The 21,394-nt window shown below is 44.3% G+C and overlaps 1 protein-coding gene across 6 annotated transcripts in view; it reads right to left on the minus strand.

Moving 5' to 3' along the window:
* The window catches only part of Rere (arginine-glutamic acid dipeptide repeats), a 334,126-nt gene that overhangs the window by 137,407 nt on the left and 175,325 nt on the right, over positions 1-21,394 (minus strand). For all 6 annotated transcript variants that reach the window (XM_032894231.1, XM_032894248.1, XM_032894239.1 and 3 more), the window contains 3 exons: positions 10,949-11,054; positions 8,713-8,809; positions 1,075-1,179 (listed from right to left, as the gene is read on the minus strand). In XM_032894231.1, the coding sequence (XP_032750122.1) occupies positions 1,075-1,179; positions 8,713-8,809; positions 10,949-11,054 (308 nt within the window). The remainder of the gene's footprint in view (positions 1-1,074; positions 1,180-8,712; positions 8,810-10,948; positions 11,055-21,394) is intronic.

Consider the following 21,394-nt stretch of genomic DNA (forward strand, 5'->3'; position numbering starts at 1 on the left):
CAGAAACTCGGACAAAGGAACTCAATTCATAGCCAATGAAGAACACCAGGAACTATGCAGACAGACCTAGCTAGCTTTCTTTTGCTTGCTCTCCATCTTTTTAAAGGTTTAGTTTGGCTTTTAAGATAATTTTGTTCACGTGTACTTGTGTTGTCCTACATGAGTTTATATGTGGCATGTGTGTGCAGTGGCCTACAGAGGCTAGAAAAGGGCATGAGCGCTCCTATAACTGACGTCATGTATGGCTGTGAGCCATGATGTGGCTGCTGAGAAATGAGTGTGGGTCCCTGTTAGTACAGCAGCATCCTAGGAGGATGCTAGTGAGCCATCCTCCCCTTTATCTAGCTTTTTAAACAGCCAAAGATCACCTGCCCAGGAAACGGTGCTCCCCACAGTAAGCAGGATCCTCCAGCATGAAGAAGCAGTCCTCAAGTCAGTCCTCCACAAGCCAATCTGACCCAGGTAACTCCTCGACTGAGACACTCTTACGATGACCAAGTGAAGCTGCAGTTAAGGCTAAGCAGGCACAGGGCCGTCTTCCACCCTTAGGCTGTCTTCTGTGGTGAAGTGCATCTCTTGTACCCACACTGCCTTTCGTGTAAGTCATTATTCTGTTACCCATGTACACCTTACCAAGATGGCTCCAATAGGGTGCTGTTCATCTCCTACTCCTAGCTTCAGCAGACCTTGTCAGTGTTTCTGGATTTCACACCTGAAGCTAACTGAACAATAAGTATCTAATTTTCCAAACTGACTTATCTTTTCCAACGCATAATGGAAGGCTTGACAAAGTCTGCATCAAGGCAATGCTCTCCCAGTAAACTGAAGGCACAGAAGGCAGCCCTTACCTGCCCTAATCCCTCCTACTCTCCACACCCTCACTTCCATGCCTTTTCTTGCAAAACAAAGTCCAGGCAAACCAGGAGCTGTCCCAAACATCAAAGGCACAAGCTGTGACATGCAGGCACCGAGTCATTGTTTGGCATCTTGCTAACTTACGCACAGATATGTACATGCACAAGCACACACATGTGGGTGAGAAGGGAAGTGGGTATAAGTGACGAAGTGACTTACCTTGTCTCAGGGTTGTAGCCTAATATGTAGAAAAACGAGTCCACTCGGGCTTTAAATTCACGAGCAGCAAATATGTCAGAAAAATGGGAGATGTTGCACTTCCCTCTGAGGATAAAAACAAAAGACAAAATGTATGTTTAAATTACTTTGCAGTGGGAGTGAGGTGGGGTGAGGGAAGCACGTGACTAAATCTACAGAGTTTATATAGTGTCCATGCTCGATTGGCAATTTTTATTTTTGTTTTGTTTAAATGGTTGCTTCAGTATGCCCCACAAAGTACCACAGAAGAGAAGAGCGACATCGCTAGGTGTGACCTTCAAGTAAAGTTGAACCATCCTTTAGCCAAAGCTTATGTAATACTACAGAAGCGCAGAGAGCCACGTCCAGGCTCCGGAACTCAGGGTACACGACAGAAACAGCACGCTGCTCAGCGGGCTCGCCTCCCCATGTGCACGAGTGAGCACATGCACTCTCCGCAGGGTTTGCACAGCACCTGGGTCTGTCTCACAAGCAAGGAATTCTCTCCCACTGTTTGGTGGGATGGTAAGAAGGGGTGAGTTTTAAGAAGAAAACTGCCATCTTCCCCACCTGGTTGAAACATCTGGACTAGAACTTTCTAGCACATCGCTATAATCCCAGTACCAGGGAGGCTGAGCCAGGAGGACGGCAAGCACAATGCATAGACAGGAAAACTGTTTTCAAAAACCATCCTCAAAAACCAGGAGGAAAGAATCGGGAATCCTGCTGTGGGGTGTGCAGAGGTGGTGGTACACTCTGGGCTACACACTCTGAAGACAGCCTGGTAAGGTCACATGCTAAAGGACAAACAGGAAGGACAGAGCCTTCCCTAACACAAAACACAAGAGAGGGATACGAGTAAAAATCATAACCTAGAAACAGACTTCTTTAAATGAGCAACACGTAGGAAAGGCTTCCCATACCTGAAGTGTATGTAAAGCAAAAGGACTCGCACGGGCGGGAAGCAGAGGACTCGGCAGCATGTCGGCAGAGCCGACAGACAGTCTTCCTCAGTAATGAAGACAGCAGAGGATCTCAAGAGTCTTTCTATTTTAGGCTACCAGGTTAAAGGAGAGAACTGTTTTGAAGAGTTACTTTCCCAGTTTCCAATCGGTGTCTGCAGCTCTCCTGTGAGCTACATGAATACTCTCAGAATCCCGTCCTGATTTTGTATATTTCTCAGGACATGGCTGTGTATAGTTTACACTGTGGTTTCTCTAGGTGTAACAATACACACAGAAATTAGCATGGTGCCCAACACCAACACTCCTAACTCCAGGCACTGCAGAAATCCTGCTGGCACCCAGATCCCTGAAACGAGACTGGCTTACATCCTTCTCTATTCAACAGGACAAAAGTCAGTACATTCTTAGACTTGGTGGTGGTGGTTGTTGTTTATTCGTTCTGTTATAAGCTGGGAATTTCATTAAAATGATTTTTAATTTAAGAAAATTTTAATATGTTTAGTGCAACTAATTTTCCTTTGATCATTTTCTAAAATACATGCCAAGAATACATGCATTTTTACAAACTTTTTTTAAAAAAAGATTTATTATATGAGCACACTATAGCTGTCTTCACACACACCAGAAGAGGGCATCGGATCTCATTACAGACGGTTGTGAGCCACCATGTGGTTGCTGGGACTTGAGCTAAGGACACCAACCCTCATTTTTTAAACTTCTTTTGTTTTAGCTTTACTTCCTCTTATATAAAAAGTTATTTTAAGAGGAAGTATCACATTTCTGAGTATAGAGGACTTGTATTCTTTTGTTTTTCATGGTAAACTACTAATTTATTGAAATGCAATGAGGTAGACATTTTTGTTTCACAACTTAAAATACAAGCAACTTTTAAGAGTTTAACAAAGTGAGGCTGGAGAGACGCAACTCAGCAGTTAAGAACACTGGCTGTTCTTTCAGAGGACCAGGGTTCAATTCCCAATACCCAAATAGCAGCTCACAACTGTCTGTAACTCCATTTCCAGAGGATCTGACACCCTTATAGAAAGACAAAACACCAATGCACATAAAGGTAGATAAATCTTTTTTTAAAAGTGACAAAATACAGAAAAAAAGGTTGTGTGTTATTATTATCCAGAGTTCAAAGTTCAACAAGCTTCAGATCAGTGCTTGGGAAAGAACTAACGAGAGCTGCACAAACCCGTGCACAGCAGATCTCTAACCCTGGAAAGCACACAGAGGTCACAGAAAACAAACAGAAAAACATACTGTGCTTTTTAGAGAGAAAAAGTCATCAAGCATGGCCTTTCTCCAACATTTGATTAACACACTCGATGCAACCATTCGGCCAATGCCAGCATCTTTTCAGAGAAGAAAAGAGGTTATCACAAGGCTTATGTGGAAACAGTTAGTCCGCACACTGGAACCCACGTTAAAACTTAGAATGCAGAGATCTTAACTGCTAGCAGGGGAAAAAGTGCTAAACATCGTGTGGACAAAGACACAGACCAGCTCTGCTGTCCAACAACACACTAACACACGTGGACAAACCAGTAAGAAAGTCCTAGGCCAGTCCAAAACTGTGCAGCTTAAGCTGCATGAGACAGAGCTCTGATGCACAAAACTTCTTAAAGGATTCTCTACAGAGGTAATTCATTCTTTTAACTCATAAATATAATGGCAACTGCTCATAGCAAAGCAAGGAGGTAAACTAATATAGGACAAACATAATGAAAACTAAGCTCTGAACAATTTGGTCAAGGGCCATGAACTTCAGAAACTTTACCCTGTTACCTTTCTAAAACATGAATCCTTAGGTAAGACGGTAGACCGAACCACCTTAGTATTTTTTTTCTTGTAACTACTAGAAGTATGAGGCAGAGAGTGAGCAAGCTGAAACACAGCCATCAATCAAGGGCCACTTCTGACCTCCCATACTGTCTTCCATCAGGGCACTATGATAGCACACAGTCCCAGTCACAATTCTGTCAGAGAGCAGCCACTTCACACATCGCCAACAAAGCGCCATCTCAATAGGCAAAGCAACACAGCGAGCAAACGGCCAGAGATGGGCCTAGTGTGTGGGCTCACATACGCTTGGAGCTTTGCAAGGCAGCTCCTAGGGCTGAGCTTAGCCCCTATCCAAAGACAAAGAATGAATACCCAATCAAGCCTACTGGGCAACAAGAAGCAAAATCTGTGGATACTGGATATCATCAGTACCATAAGTAACTGTATTATATAAGCTTTTCTTTCTTTCTCGAACACTAATTTTTATAGACCTTATTGAAATTCAGTAACTGAAAAAGAACACAAATTAGTAAGGCAACCCATCTGAGGCCCTCTGTGAATGCTTTCCACATGCCTGCTGGAGTAGATGTTAGGTCAAAAGGTAAGTGTTCAAGTTATGAGGCCACTGCCAGGTCACATGACCCAGAGTGTCAAAAGGATAATCCAAAAATCAACAAATCTGATTCTGTCACAAAGCTGTGTCATAGCAGGATTCAGCTGAAGTCATCTTATTTGAATCTGGCACTCTCTACTGTTATGTCACAATGTCAACCCAAAATGCTACCTAGGCAACAGATAACTCAAACACAGCATCAGCTCAGGATGCTGGCCTCAGCAGCAGCAGTGCGAGGAGCCATGGGATAAGGACAGGCACCGTGAGGTTTACCACGAAGGTAACGATGAGGGAGACGAAGGCCACGGGCTCAGAGCAGGCCGCCGGGCAGTAACGCCGGCTCAGCACGCACTTCCCAACATGGCCCAGACTGAGGAGGAACTTCTTTTGGGAAAGGAAAAGCTAAGGTGTCACAATTTACAAAGCAAAGCCCAAAGAGGAATTCTGTTTTCCTTTTGATTCATGGTGACTAAAGGACAAAGCTCTCCTTCTCTTTTATAGCCTAACCCTAGCACCAGCTTGAAAGAAAAATATAGACATCAGCTTCATCACAAGTGAATGGGATGGCAGAGCCCAGTCAATGGCCGCACACAGCATGAATCCATGTGCCTGAGTCCTTTGATCTCTGACAGAATGGTGCTAAGAGCCAACACTATGAGCCTTTTCTTTTTCCTTTTCTTGTCCTCTGGTTTTCTCCATTATACTCACTCGATTCCCTTTCATGTGCCCATGAACTGTTTTATTTGTGTCCCCTTCAAAATTAAATTTTATCTACAGTAGCAGTGCTGGCTTACAAGTGTGAAAGAAGAGAGAGCTTCCCTGGAGGCGAGCTACAAAGAGAGAAGCTGACAGAAAACACTGAATCTCAATCCTCATCGTCACGTCTCACTCATCAACAGTTTAAGCGAAAGGACCCTAACTTTGGAGAAGAAAAAAATGAGTAAATGAATACTAACAGGGTTCTGCCACTACATCCTGTTTGATGGGAGGCAACCACAGAAACACCCCAAAACTCTCCTCGGTGAGATGCTACTGCTGAGAGTGAGGCTGGAGCCACACACTGGGCATCAGACACTGACAAATGCCAGTCAAAAAGATTTACCAAGCCAGGCCATGCAGTGACAAAATGAGCACTTGTCATCCAGTCACCAGGTCACCAAGAAACTCACTCTTCATTTAAGTCTAATAAAGAGAAACTGGAGAAGTTTCCTCAATGAGAGGCTACGACTGCACCTCTCTGTGGTTAACCAGAACCACATGTCAGCCTGAAAACATACACAAGGAACCTTTGTAACAGAGCAAGTTGTGCTTACATATTTAGGAATATATAACGTGCATCTTTATGTAACAATGATTAATGCAAAAAGGGGCTATGAACTTGAAAAAAGAGAAAGGATAAAAATGCCATATGGGAGGGCTTGGAGGAAGGAAAGGGACGTGAGATGATATACTACAGTCTCAAAAAACAAATCACTTAAGAAAAAAATGGAGGGGTTGGGGATTTAGCTCAGTGGTAGAGCGCTTGCCTAGGAAGCACAAGGCCCTGGGTTTGGTCCCCAGCTCCAAAAAAAAAAAAGAACCACCTAAAAAAAAAAAAAAAAAAAAATGGAGATGAAGATTTCGTACCAGACTTACTGCTTTTTGTACAACTTTTTTTTTTTTAATAATTCTATCTTTTTTAAAGGATGCTTATTTAATGTATATGAGTTCCCTATAGCTGTCTTCAGACACACCAGAAGAGGGCATCGGTTCTCATTACAGATGGTTGTGAGCCACCATGTGGTTGCTGGAAACTGAACTCAGGACCTCTGGAAGAGCAACCAGTGTCTCAACTACTGAACCATGTCTCCAGCCTTCTGCTCAACATTTAAGATACTATCACAAAACCTAACAGCCAGGAAAGATTCTAATCAGATACCTTGGAAAAAAACAAAACCTTATGTATTGCTAGTGGGGAAGCCATAGTGCTACCAGGATGCAAACCTAGAGTGAGCCACATTTATCCGTGCCCAGCTACTCCACAGACCTAAGAATGCTAAAAATCAGATGAACGTCATCTATCAAATCTGAATAGCGTTAAAAATCCCCAAATATATTCATTTTAAACACTTATGTCAAAGCATGTTGGACATTTTAACTAGAACTTGAAGTCCTTTAAATCCATGACCTCAACCAGTGAGAAGCTGAAAGGAGCAGAAGGATCGTCAGGACAGACGCTAACATGGCCGGCGGCCTACAGTAACATTCGTTTCACAACCTAAGTGAACCCCCATTAACTTGCTTTGCTAGCAGATAGGCTTAATTAAAGTCTGAGAACCCACCTTCAAGGACAGACAAAAGCTTTTGGGAATTTGGGGAAGTTTATAAACCACCCAGACATTCTTGAAATGTAGCGGAAGCCCGGAGACAGTCAACTCTTATCACTTCCACCCCTCCTGTGGCAGAGCTCAGCATACCACAGACCAGAAAGCCACACGGCCCCACTAGTTGTTTTTACAGAGTGCAAGAGAATTTTACATCTTTAAATAGTTTTTAAAAAAAGTGGGGGGTTGGGGACTTAGCTCAGTGGTAGAGCGCTTGCCTAGGAAGCACAAGGCCCTGGGTTCGGTCCCAGCTCCAAAAAAAAAAAAAAAAAAAAAAAAAAAAAAAAAAAAGAAAAGTGGGAAAAATTCCTGAGAAAAGAAATGAAAATAAAACAATTCCTTTCCATTTTTGTAAAGGCTCAAGTGGACCTCAGCCAACTCATTCATTCGTTATCTATGCATTTGCCCCACAATGGCCACCATGAATGGACAGTTGGGACAAAGGCCACAATGCCATATAATCTGAGACCCAATGGTTACAAACACCAGTCTTAAGTAAATACCCCAGCCTTCTGCCTAAAGTAACTGGATCTTTCTTTGTAGTTTTGCACAGGAGACCGCAGGACTGTCACTGAACACATGACAGGTGAGCACCACGCTAGGGACAGCCACATCTCACTGTAAGTTGTTTTAAGCTAAAGCCAACAAGGCTCAATGGCTTTTACTGTACTCGAATTCTATTAAAAAAAAAAAAAGAGAGAGAGAGCGAGCGAGCCTAGGGGTTTCGCTGTTGTCTGATACACCCTTATTATTTATCATTTACAGAGAGGAAAGCTGAGCTGTTAGCTACTGTGGAGATCTGAACAGGTTTGGCTCCCATAGCCTCATGTGCTTGACCGTTTGGCAGAGGGTGTGGCAGGTATAGCTTTGTTGGAGGAAGTCTGTCTGTGGGGAGGTGGGCTTTGAGATCTTATATAGGCTCAAGCTACACCCAGTGTGATACACAGCCCTCTTCCTGCTGCCTTAAGATCAAGATGCAGAACTCTCAGTTCCTTCTCCAGCACCACAGCTGCCTGTAAGCCGCCATGCTCCCTTCTTGATGATAATGAACTGAACTTTTGAAACTGTAAGCCAGCCCCAACTAAATGTTGCCTTAATCATGGTGTCTCTTCAGAGCAATAAATCCCAAACACACACAGGTACTATACTTGCTATGTCACTTAAGAGGCCCCAAACCAGCCAGACACTTAGACACAGCATGTGCAAGGGGACAGATCCTGGCCCTGCTGTGGAGAGGGCACGCAGGACAGAACAGAAGGGCACAGCCACATTGATGGGCTGCACTGTCCCCTCCTGCTATATCTTTAATACACTCCCCTACTCTTAAGCATCCTTTTTAGTAAAAACGTTCAGACATAAAAACTGAAGAGCTGGGCTGGAGAGAGATGGCTCAGTGGTTAAGAGTACTGACTGCTCTTCCAGAGGTCCTGAGTTCAATTCCCAGCAATCACATGGTGGCTCACAACCATCTGTAATGGGATCTGATACCCTCTTCTGGTGTGTCTGAGGACAGCTAGTGTGTACTCAAATAAATAAAAAAAACTGAAGAGCTAATAAAAATCCCTAGATTTTCTTATGCTTTCTTATATTTAACATTTTCTTTATTTGCTTCCCCCGCCCCCATCTTTTGTAGCAATGGGGCTTGATTTTTACAAAGGTAACTGCAGAACTTCAGGGAATTTCACCCCAAAAACTTTAGCAAATAACACTATGAAATATAGGGAGAGGTAAAGTGGAGTTAGACAGTCTCCGAAATTTCAGTGCCCCAGGAAACAGAGGAGTGTTAGCTTGTCAATACCATGAGTTGTTGTCTGCCTGGACGCAATGACTACCGCAGATCAGAGCAGAGTCACTCCCGCCTCCAGGACACCCCCAACCCCCGAATTCTTACCTCAGGGCAGCAGCATGGTAGGTGTCAACATAATCAGAAATGAAGAGCTCCCGGTTCTTGATGACTGGATCTGTGATGACAAGTTCTCTTCCAGAGTCTACCAACAAAAGAAATTAGTTAATTAAGAAGATATTAAAATAGTTTCCCAAAACAAGGAGGAAATTTTTGCAAAACTTTTCTCTCAAGTTTATCTCAAACTAAAGACAAATAATACCACCTGGTTACTGTCAAAGTGCACCCATCCGACAGGAAGGGACGCACAGCAGGGGTGGCTGGGGACCGGCTCTGGCGGGCTCACAGACTGTTCACTACAGCTCTCACCAAGCCCTTCTGTGCAGGCAAGGGGGGGGGGGGGGAGGACACGACGACACGGACACACGGAGGGAGGGAGGGAATTCTGTTGCCACATCCCAGTAATTTGTTAAGCATTTTATTTTTCAGAAGAAACAACTTCATTTTACTTATTGTTTTATTATATGTGCATTACGTGTGCATGTGTTTATACTCAGGTAAGCACAGTCCACAGCAATGTGTGCGGAGGTCAGAGGATAGCTTGTGGGAGTCAGTTCTCTCTTCTCATCATGTGGGCTTGGGAACTGAACTCAAGTCATCAGGCTTGACAGCAAGCAACTTAACCTGTGCATCTTTCCTGTCTGAATGCCTGTTTCTGCGTGGCAGGGTCTCAGCCCCTGCAGTAACTGAAGCTGACCTTCAATTTATAATCTTCCTTCCTCTCTCTCTCCCAAATCCTGGGATAATAGAAATACACTACCACATTTGGCCCCAATCATAACTGTTTACTGACAAATATCCCAAAATGGAATGAAGACACATACTGACTGAATTGAAAAGGATTAGTAAGTAATTATTTTTGTTTTAAAAGGCCAGGAGTGGTGGCACACACCTTTAATACCAGCACTCAGTAGGCAGATGTGTGTGGATCTCTGAGTTTGAGGCCAGCCTGGTCTACAGAGCAAGTTCCAGGACAGCCAAGGCTACACAGAGAAACCCTTCTTGACAAAAACAAGACAAAAACCAAACAAACCTCACTTTTATCTTTTCCAAGATGTTTTTAAAACTTGTACGGAAGGCTCCCTGTGCTGTCAGCAGCGGCCTCTGGAGAAGCAGTGTGAGGAGGGACATAGAGGGCTCATGCTAGGCTGCTCTAGGCACCTCTCTAAATTTAACCTCTTCATATAGAATACCAGGGCAAACCACCCACGGCTCCAGAAACATAAGGTTCCTCTCAAGAACCAATTTCCAAAAAGCTACCATACACGTGCATAACTGTAGCACACAGTATGGTTATACAGAGCTTCTGTGTCATAGGTTCAGAGGAGATCAGCTGCCAGAAACCACTGTCCTATTCTAAAAGGCAGCTACGAACCCATATTTCAGTGTTACTCTGAAAGCTTTTCTCTGAAAACCCTGGGACATGGGGAGATCCAGTAACACAAGCTCCTAGAAAAAAACAAGGACTATAACCTCACAGGGTTTTAAATACTGTCTATCACTAGGTTAAATACAGGAGCTTAAAGAATTACATTAATGCTATTTTTTTAAAAGATTTATTTTATTCATATGAGTACACTGCAGCTGCCTTCAGACACACCAGAAGAGGGCATCAGATCCCATTACAGATGGTTGTGAGCCACCATGTGGTTGCTGGGAGTTGAACTCAGAACCTTAGGAAGAACAGTCAGTGCTCTTAACCGATGAGCCATCTCTCCAGCCCACATTAATGCTATTTTTAAAAAGTGTATTACCGTGTGCTCAGAGTTTTTTTTTTTCTCAATTTTTTTGTTTTGGTATTTTCTTAAAGATTTAAAAAGTGTGTGTGTGTGTGTGTGTGTGTGTGTGTGTGTGTGTGTGTGTGTGTGTGTGTGTGTGTGTGTGTGTGTGATATGTACCGAGCATCCACAGAGGCTACAGGCACTGGATCTCCTAAGGCTGGAGTTACAGTGGCTGTGAGCTGCCTGCTGGGACCTGAATGTAGATCCTTTATAAGAGTAGTAAATGACTTAATCAGCGAGCTATGTCTCCAGGCCTCTCTTTTGCTGTTTGTTTTTAGAGAAAATGAAAAATAATGCAAGAGCAAGGTGAAGGGATCCAGCAATGTTCTTTATTGCAAGCTCTTTTGAGAGAAATTATAGCATTAGTAATATCATTTAGCTGATGTTCTTAAGAGAGTCACCCAAGCTAGGAATCGTAAGCACCTTATCAAGGGCGTACGCACCGTTTTCATTATGCCGGTCCTGAACCAAATGCTGATAGACAGAATCTGGAACTTCAGACTGACGGTAGTACCATTTGACGTTCATGAGTAGATGGTCCCTCTTACTCTGAAAAGGAAAATCTAACAGCATTAGGGACAGGTCTCAGGTGCCTGCACGTGCACATCACACCTACGATCAAAAGCCCTGCATACAGTGGACAAGGGGGCAGCAGGAAGCAACGTGACTAACAGTGGAATTGCTGGCCCCAGCCACCGCACCCTCAGGTCACAACCTGGCAACTGCTTGGTTCAGAGACAAGAAAGACAGATCTTGCACATCTCAGTGTGACTCATTCATTACTACAAATTCCTTAGTGCTAATGAAGATCACATGAGAAAGCATGTCTGCCTTACCCTGACCGTGCTGGTAAACCAGTAGGCCAGAGCACACCACTGAGGCACACTAAAAGTGACAAACTAGAAAGAACTTACCCAGAGACACCTGACAGTGTCTTCCCCACCAAGGTTTGCCTGTCACAAACTGTCTCAAATTCTCCCTTCACTGTGGGCCTCAGAATTGTGTGGAAGCCACTGCTGCATGTCAGAATGATGGACCGCACCACAGACAACAGGTGGTGAGGAGAATGTCCAGCCACACAAGAGGACCACCCTGTACCTCTGATCCCAGAGCGGAGCAACTTATCACACATCACCACTGGTAAAAACTAAGAACTCATGTCCATCGCTGCCCGGAAATGTCTGTACGAGAACTAAGCACGTATTTCTGAAAGTTTATTTTGACAGCAGACATTGTCTCTTCTGTTTGAAGGCTGCAGGATACATCCCGAAGTCGACTGCTTGTATGTTAGGGTGAGACAGCTCAACCAGGAGAGCACTTCCATTTCCTGGGCTTCATGAAACAGTTCATTCCTGAGACAAATCTACCTGAGGTAAGGGTAGAACTGTCCCTCTTGACAGCTTCTAACTCTTCTCAGAGGCTCACTGGGCACGAGTGTATTGGTCAAAGCTCAAAAAAGTGCTTCACATAGTAAAGAGGACAACTGAATTCTGAAGTACGCCAGGGACCTTCGTTAATGAAGGAAGACATACCTTGGTTTACTGAAGGGACCAATCTCTACAGGACCAGCAAGGGCAGCAAAGAACTGCTGTAAATGTCAGCATAAATAAAAATGTAGAGTGCAGTCCCCCAGTGCACGCCAGAGCCACGATTCTTACTTTGTATCAACTACAGAGAGTGAGCACTGCCTGTGTGCTCACAGTAGACAGACTGTTCACACAGGGCAGGCACGCTGCAGTAAGTCTGTACTATTTACTCCACAGAAGAAACAGCTTGAGAGCGTCACAGAAAAAGTGCTGAAGTTAGGTTTAAAGAAAGGAGCAGCCCCGTTCGTTCTGCAGGAGACCGACCATATCACAGCTGTGTAACCTGTGGGAAGATGGGACTCGTTCTCAGCAAAAGCAGAGGCCAAAAAGACAGACAGACCGACCAAGTGGGATCAGCATGCAGCGCACCACACTCCATGCTCAGGCTGAGAGGAAGACGTTGAATCCTAGCCGCTGTCTGACTGAGAGTAAGTTTACAAGACAACTGGGAAATTTTTAACTCACCTACGACTACATACACAGGTACTGACAGGCAGGATGCACCAGGCATGAAAAGTGTAGCTAAAACATTCAAAGAACAGAACATGTGACCACACACACACACACACACACACACACACACACCCCTTGCATAAAGTTTATTCTGCCAAGAAGACCCAAGAAAAATGCTCATCCTTCCATTTTATTCAAGTGAAAAAATAAAGAACATGACCAGAGCAGCATCACCAGTTTATTTAAAAAAAAAAAAAAGAAAGAAAGAAAAAAGAAAAGAAAAGAGCCGTCCAGGACCTGCCTGGAACCCAGCATGAGCTCACTGAAATGAGACACAGTTACAAGCTTAACTGCCTTTGGGCACCGACACACACACGATGACTGTCCCCTGGCAACTGTTAAATGCTGCACCTTCCCTAAGTTATGGCAGTAAAAATGTCTCTAAGTATTGCTAACTCTCCATGTGAGGACAAAATGAAGTCAAAGTCACTTGAAAAAACATAGAACTAAAAGATTTTTTCATGTTTTATTTAGGGTTTAAACAACAGAAAACAAAAACAAAGCCAGAATGGTCACGTAAAACCTGGCCCAAGCACTGTAGAATAAAGGACACGATTCACTAGAAAGCACAGGAAAGATGGTCACCATGAACTGCCAATGTTACTGCCCATGTATGTGTGACTCTGGTCACTTTCTTAGATTGGTTTCTCTTTTGTCCTGGAAAATGCGAATAACTTAAAGACCTTGTAAGACTGTAGAGAGCACTGAAGTGAGGTGAGTGTCTAAGGAAAAGCCCCATCCATTGTCTGTCAGGAGCTTGTGGGAGAAGCTGGAGCCATTCTGCCTCCAGATCTGTGAAGGGTGGTGCTGCCCTCCAGGCGCCACTGGTGAGGACCTCCCAGAGCAGCTCCATGAGCTGTGCTCCAGCGTCTGAGCATCTGTAAGATGCCTGACAACCTGAACTCACCAGAAGGACTCTGGATCCAATGACTGGAAACTGTACTTTTTTTTTTTTTTGCTGAACCTAGCCAGAGATACTGGGAACCGTTAGTTAGTTAGTTAGTTAGTCAGTCAGACGTGCTATTTCTACATTACTAGTTACCAACTGAGCCGCACATGCCCAGTGATTCCATAGAACAAGCAAAACAAGACGAAACTCTGGCTTATTTATAAGTAGCAACTCTCTCAAAAAACGCTGCTGGAGCTCCTGATGCAGTCTTGCCCATTGACCAGGGGGCGGCAGTATTGCGTCAAAAACATGAATACTTAAGATCAGACTTCCACAGATACAGAACAATGAAGGTAGAGTCAAATGAAAAAAAACCCAAAACAAAACAAAACTGTAAACATGTGTGCACCTGAAATGGCACCATGTGTCTAGAGCAGTGTGACGGAGCTGAGTAAGGTTACGTCTCAGTGATGTGGTGAGAGTGACAGTGGTGAAGGAACGCAGGGGCTACTTCAGAGTTCTGAGCTACACTGGAAGACAAGACTGCAGTTTGTCTGTACCCACGAGTGACTTAGCAGCCTCACTACGCCCTTAAAAAGTGAACAGAGGGAAGGCCAGTGGGTTTCTAGGTCACTTCATGTGTTTATAACTCTGTCTCCCACAGACTAGGGCCAGTACAAAATGGAACTATGGTGTTCACTAGCTTTACTTAGTGTTAATATCCTAAGGGTTACAATGTCCTCTGGAGGACACTGCTGTAGCAGGAGCTCTCAGGGCAAAGGCCACACCACACTGGGAGTTGCTGAAGGCCTCCTCTGATTCCTACTCCTTTTAACAACTTGCACTGAAAATTAAAATAAAAAAGTAAACCCAGGGTCACGTGGCTTACCATCAGCCCCTTGACTCTGAATCCTGGTTTTCTAAAGCCCTAAGCTCTGACTCTGCAAACAACATGAAGCCTCAGCTTTCTGTGTCCCTCGCTCTCCAGGCTGTGGAGACTGGGACGTTCGTATGGAAGCCGAGTAACAGCTCCCTCTCAGTAAACCTTGACCATTGCCACTGTCCTGCCCTGCAGAGGAAGAGAATTGCCCCACAGGCTTTGCTTTTCTCAGACTCAATGCTCTGCAACTGTGGGCATCATTGCTTTAAGAATTTCAGCAGCAGATCAAGTGTTTCTAACAGTGTTTCACTATTTACAATTGACACACTTGAACACTAGCATAAATCTCACAGAAATTTATCGCCTTCACTAAACACTGAACCAAGAAGAGACTTCCAGGACGAAGGCACCCTGGGCAGTATTTCTGAAGGAAAAAAGAAGCAGCAGGAAGTAAAGGCTTTCCCACTCACCACCTTAGATTCACACAAAAATGAAGGTCAAGAAGTCAGACAAGGCAGAGCTGAATAACCCACCAAAGGTGTGTGGCCATTTGCTAGGGGAGCTCTCGCAACAGTGGCTGGGCTGGGGAGGAGGGTGCGCTGCGCCCCGAGGCTCCCATTAGGATTTACTGTTCTTCAACCCCATGTCGTCCTGTTCCCACTCCCAAGTCCTGGGCCTACAGGTGCATGGCATGGTGCTTGGCTGCGCTGTCCTTAAGATCTATGTAGAGAGAGACTTGAAATCTGCGTCAAACACAGCAAATTAAGGCCATTTGCCACCTCCCACAGCATCCTTGCTGTCATGGGAATAGTGGGTAACTTGAGTGGATAAAAGACAGACGCAACGTGCTGCTTCTGTGAGTGTCTGCACAAGTACCTCTGGAGGCCAGTGAGTGACCGTGGGCTGAGGAGGGCAGACCCCACCTTCTCAAGGGCATCAGCCTAGGGTCTGTACAAACTGAGAGCAAAGCATAGGCATCATCCCATCAGCCTAGGGTACAAACTGAGAGCAAAGCATAGGCAGATTCCGGAGCTGCAAGGGTGGGGAGCTCAGGTCTGCAGCATTAGTTTCTCCGACTCTAACGTCCTCACACCCACTGGGTCATGCTTCCCCAGGTCTCCAGTGTGCAGGTGACTTGAGGTTAAGCCTCATTACGTCCACAATGATGCAAGCCATCCCTAGCACACCGCCCTATCCCCTTCTCTCATTGGTTCTGTCTCTCTGGAAGACACTAACCACTAAAAATTAAACACAGGCTTTGAAAAAAATCCAAATTTTGGTTCTAAGGCAAAGGTAACTAAAAATTAACGAATTCTCATCTAAGTGTATTTTACTCCAGGAGTTATGGTCACACCAGATAAACAGAATCACAAATGGTCTACTTGATCCAAAGGATATTTCTCATTACAGGGAGAGAAAATATTTACTCACAATCAGCTCAGTAAGAAACTACCTTGTTCCCCTAAAGTTTTGACTATTTTAAGAACTTCTCTTATCAAAACTCAAGCCTCAGCAACCCTAAATTTGCCATCTTATTAATAAAAGTTGCTGTTATGACAGCAATGGTGCTGCCCACGTGGGGGAACAGAGAGGGAAGTCACGGGGTCCTTAACATCAGCTACAGGGCACAAAACAGAGGCGCAGAGCTGGTGCTCTTCCGAACGTGCCCTTCCTAGTTGGTGGCTGTCTAGGAAGGGCTAGTAGGCGTGGCCGTGTTGAAGGTGTGTCACTGGGGCTTGGCCGAGCCTCGGCCTCCCTCTAATAGAGTAGCTAGCTTTCCGATGACAGCACTCTCTCAGCTATTGCCCAGTACCATGCCTGCTGCCATCATGGGCTACCCTCTGAACTGTGAGCAAGCCTCCAAGGAAATGTTTTTCCTGCATAAACTAGTCATGGTGTCTCTTCACAGCAAGAGAACAGTGAAGACACCTTCACAAGGGCATCGAAATACGAGAAGGTATGCACAGAGTCTAACATCTCATGATCACAGTGACCAACTCACGGTTAAAGATGTATCTCAGAGACTGTTCTTAAATTTGATAGCAAAATATTCTGAAGATTTGTATTGGTCAACATAGTTTTATCTCCTCAAACTTCTTAATCCCAGGGAATCAGTCTTTCCCTCTGGCACAGGGTCTCTGGCTGGCCTAGAAACTCACTATGTAGACCAGGCCTGCTGGCCTCAAAATCACAGAGCTCCACCTCTCTGCCTCCTGAATGCTGAAATTAAAAGTGCCACCATACCTAGGTATTGATTAAATTCTTAAAAATTACTGAAGTTGCCCTCCCATGCCCCAACCAAGCAACCAACCAACCTTCTTTCCTTCCTTTCCTTCCTTCCTTCCTTCCTTCCTTCCTTCCTTCCTTCCTTCCTGTTTGCCTCCGTCCCTCCGTCCCTCCCTCCCTCCTTCCCTTCCTTTCACTATGTGTTGGTGTTTTGCCTGCATATATGTCTGTGTGAGGGTGTCAGATTCTGGAGTTTCAGAGTCGTGAGCTGTCACGTTGGTGCTGGGATTTGAACCTGGGTACTCTTGAAGAACAGTCAGGGCTCTCTGTAGCCCCCAGAATTACTTTAAATTAATACAGGCCAAGAGAATCAGATGCCTGTGTGACTGGACTGACAGGTAGATGTGAGTCACCTGGTATGGTGCTGAGAACTGAATTTAGACCTGGGAGGCCAGTGTGTGCTTTACTACTGAGTATCTTGCCAGTTCTAGTTTTGCTTAGAGACAGGTTCTCACTGTGTAACTTTGGCTGTCCCAAAACTCCCTGGCCTCAAACTCACAGGGAGCCATTTAGCTCTGCCTCCTGAACCCTGAGCTTAAAGCGGTATGCCGCCATGTCCAGCAAGACTTTATTTTCAACGAACCAAACTGAGAAAATGAACAGTACTTTTCATTTCACTTTCTTCTGTAGCTAGAGCTTTTGGACCCCTGGCCTCAACTTCTTTGACTCTGACTGGCCTAAACCGTATTCTTGTTCCTGCTTCTGTTACTGCCCTCATCGTCCGTGATGCACTTGTGAAGAATGAGCATGGAAAGGCACTAGAGTCTTGGTCTCATTAGGAGATGATGTGACCGCAGGCCTGGGAGTAAACTCGGCCGCTTTCCCGATGAAGAGGGGGAGCTGTCCAATGATCACGGCCAGATTCTGATGTGCAAACATCAGCACTGCCCAGTTCCAGGAGACAGCTGAGCTGAGCTTCCCCATCTACTGCTTTCCAATTCTGCTTCAAGATGGCAGACCTGGTTAACACCGTAAAATAAGTTTCAGGGAACAAACTCTTACAGTTAAGACCTTTGGGTTAGAAGTCACTGTTTAAGCTGAAGTTCGCTCACATAATAACAGAAACCTAATTACAGCTGACGCTCCTAACTGGCCATAAGTAATTCAAATAGCCGGCTAAGAAAAGAGAAAATCAGTAGAAACACTGAAAGATTACATTTCCCATTTTATGTAAATTAGTTTTTCCTGTTTTAGATGTCTTAATTATTTTTCTTGTTCCCATTTACTCAAATCAAAACAAAGACTGTAACCTCTAATACTTGTTGGTCTATTTATAACTTTTCCTCCCACTCGTTTTCTAACACAAGCATGCCACGAAGGCTTCTATCAGTCCACATGCTGGGCAGCAAGGGGACCCTGGCTGCTGCAGAGGAGAAACGGAAGCAGGAAATGAAGAAGCTTAGCTAACCTGGGTAACCCATCAGAGAATTCTGTCAAGTGTATTCTGTCAAGTGTAGGCAGAGCTGGGAAAATACTTTAAAAAAAAAAAAAAGTGTGGGGGGGGGTGGGGATGGTGATAGAGAAAGCCAAGAACTACGTACATTTTAAAATGGGGGTCTTGGGGAAGGGGATTGAAATAGGGGGTTTCCAGAGGGGAAACCGGGAAAGGGGATAACATTCGAAATATAAATAAAGAAAAATATCTGGAGTTGGGGATTTAGCTCAGTGGTAGAGCGCTTGCCTAGCAAGCGCAAGGCCCTGGGTTCGGTCCCCAGCTCCAAAAAAAGAAAAAAAAAAAGAAAGAAAGAAAACATCCAATAAAAGAAAAAAATATAAAATGTGGATCCTTGTCAAAAAAACTTCTCATCATGCTCTAGCACTAAAGTTTTAGAAAGATTTTTTTTCTCTGAAATCATTATCTTCATTTTTGAAAAACCAGTTTAGGGTTATTCTTGAACTATTGAGACATAATTTACATAAAACAAAATTATTTGTAATGCTGAGTAACTTTGAGTCATACACCAAATTAGTGTTATCAGTCCAGACACAGGATGGGGACCCACATCCATCACCACAAAAAGGCAACTCATAGAGCCACAGGGCTGTCCTGAGGCAGCTGGCTCTCGAGATTACTACAGTCATGTCCTGACCTCAGTTCTTTGCTCTCTCACACTCTCCCGTTTATACGAACAAATCACTCCATGGAGTTGCTGTGCATCGATCTACTGCCATCGGGAAGGACTACGGACAAACCAAAACTCCAGGTAAAGTTCAAACCAACTGCCAGGTAAAGATGTACTACGTCGGTCTCTAGAAACTTCCAGAGATCGCTTATGGCAGTAGTGAAAACAACTGGCAAAAATAGGTGCCGATTCATTTTAAGGCATCCTTCTGTCAAACCATAGTCAGTATTTAACGAGCACCTGCTAGGAACTGAGCGGTCTAGAAAGGTCAGTGTGAACAGTTGGGGAGGGGAGATCGACAGAGCCTGCAACGCTTGCATTCCACAAGCAGCAGGCCCACTCCTGGGCCCGGATTCAGATTAACCACTAAGTCAGAAGCAATGAGACCTGCCATTTAATAGCCACAGAACACCAGGCAAATAACACTCATTTACACTGCTGTTTAATTTCTTTGGATATTATATTCCTTAAAATTAGTAGTCTTGGGCTGGAGAGACGGCTCAGTGGTTAAGAGCACCGACTGCTCTTCCTGAGGTCCTGAGTTCAATTCCCAGCAACCACATGGTGGCTCACAGCCATCTGTAATGGGATCTGATGCCCTCTTCTGGTGTGTCTGAAGACAGCGACAGTGTACTTATATAAATAAACCTTTAAAACAAAACAAATTAGTAGTCCTCTCAAAAGTTCTTGAGGATGGAAAGAGAAAGTTATAAAGATAGCTTTGGTTGCTTCCAAAGTGGAGAAAGGAAGTAAGTAGCCGTAATGAATCCTATGGCCAAGCATTTAAACCTGATGCCATGGCCCTGTGCAGCCTAGAACAATCATAAATGAATTAAAATATGAGATTGTTTCCCTTTCATTTGTTTTGAAACTCAATTGCATAGGTTTCAAGCAAGAACTTTGTAGATGGCAGTATCATAGCCAACTGTCAAAGGGCTGGATATACTTGTCACATGAAGCTCTACCTGAAAGAAGACCAGAGAACCCCAAATGTCGCTGTCTTGCCTTGTTAGCTCAGCTTAGGCTCAGCTTGTTCAAGAAACCTCTCAAAGGTTCCAAGTGTCCGTGCAACTATGACCTGACACAGTCACTGCGGTAAGTATTCCATAGGAACATGAAAAGAACGTATGTGCATTTGTGTAGCTGTTAGAAATATGGCATACGGGAGGGGGGAGGGGATACCTCTGTGAGTTTGAGGCCAGCCTGATCTACAAAGTGAATTCCAGGACAGCTATGGCTCTGTTACCCAAAGAAAGCCTGTCTCAAAAAAACAAAACAAAATGGAAAGGAAGAAAGAAAAAAATGAGACTTTGCAAATGACAAGTAGTCAATTAAACTACTGTTCAATACTCTGTAACTGCCAACAGCCTATATGCTCACTAATGTGCTACTTTGAATGCCTACTACTACAGGAAATACGCTAAAATCTTTGCAATTTTCTAAATAGTCATCAACAGTAGAACTGGGACAGATTGCAATATAGCCTTGTAATGAGATATTGTACAGAAAGGGAAGAAAATCAACAAGCAGTGTGGATGAACTTTCCACAGACACACAAGCAAGCACACAGTTCTCCTAGTAAGTGCTGTCCTACAAGAGCGGTGCTAGTCTGCCAAGTACCAAGAGTAGTGGGCCCCGGGGAAGCGTGAGCCACCAAAGACAAGACAAGACCATGCGGAAAGACAACGTGAGGTTGAGGGGGAGGGGAAGATAGACAGACACTGATTATTAAAACCCATTCTGAAAACAGTCACACATAAAAAAGGGTAGATAGGGGACATGTGGGGGCTGGGGATGTAGCAATGGTAAAGTGGTGTGAAATTGTAATGACAAATGCATGCATCATAGAAATAGGTCGACTACTTAGTACATGCTGTCTAGATTATTGGGATGTCATGAAAAAGAGACATTTATTCATGCTCTATTCCAAAGTTATTCTGATGCCCTCTTCTGATACCCACAGGAAGTTACACAGCCTTGGTTATCCCCTACCCGCTTCCCGGTAAAATAAAGCTTAAAAGTGAAACCTTGAAAAGACATAAAACATAACCCAACAGAGAGAGATGCCACCGCTCAGGTTGGCGGGTCCATATGGGATCATGCTAGGGAAGCAGACTCTCGCTTCCACAGAGGCATACACCGTGCACACAGGCACAGAAGCACTCGTGCACACAGCCTTGTGGAGAAAACCTGGATAACAATTATCAAAATAACAAGTACGCTCTCAGCTGTTTCCCAAACAGTCCCACTCACGGCAATTTCGTCTAAAAGTATTTTTAAATATATTTCATTTTATGTGTCTAAGTGTTTGTCTGAATGTGTGCATGTATATGTACCATCTGTGTGCACTGCCCAGAGGCCAGAAGAGATTGCCAGATCCTCTGGAACTGGAGTTATTGGTTGACTGAGTCACCTGACGTGAGTGCTGGAGCACGGTGAGTGCTCTTAATGGCTGATCCAGCTCTCCTGTCCCTCTAAAAATATTTTTGTACATACACAAAATAAATATAAAAATCTGATATCCATAGCTATTTGGGGTTGTCCCTGGCTACTCTCCCTGAAACATGAGACTCTGCCTCAAAAAGAGGTAAAAGTGGGAGAGGCCAACCCAG

The sequence above is a fragment of the Rattus rattus genome, chromosome 1 (assembly GCF_011064425.1).
Source record: "Rattus rattus isolate New Zealand chromosome 1, Rrattus_CSIRO_v1, whole genome shotgun sequence".
Lineage (NCBI taxonomy): Eukaryota > Metazoa > Chordata > Mammalia > Rodentia > Muridae > Rattus > Rattus rattus.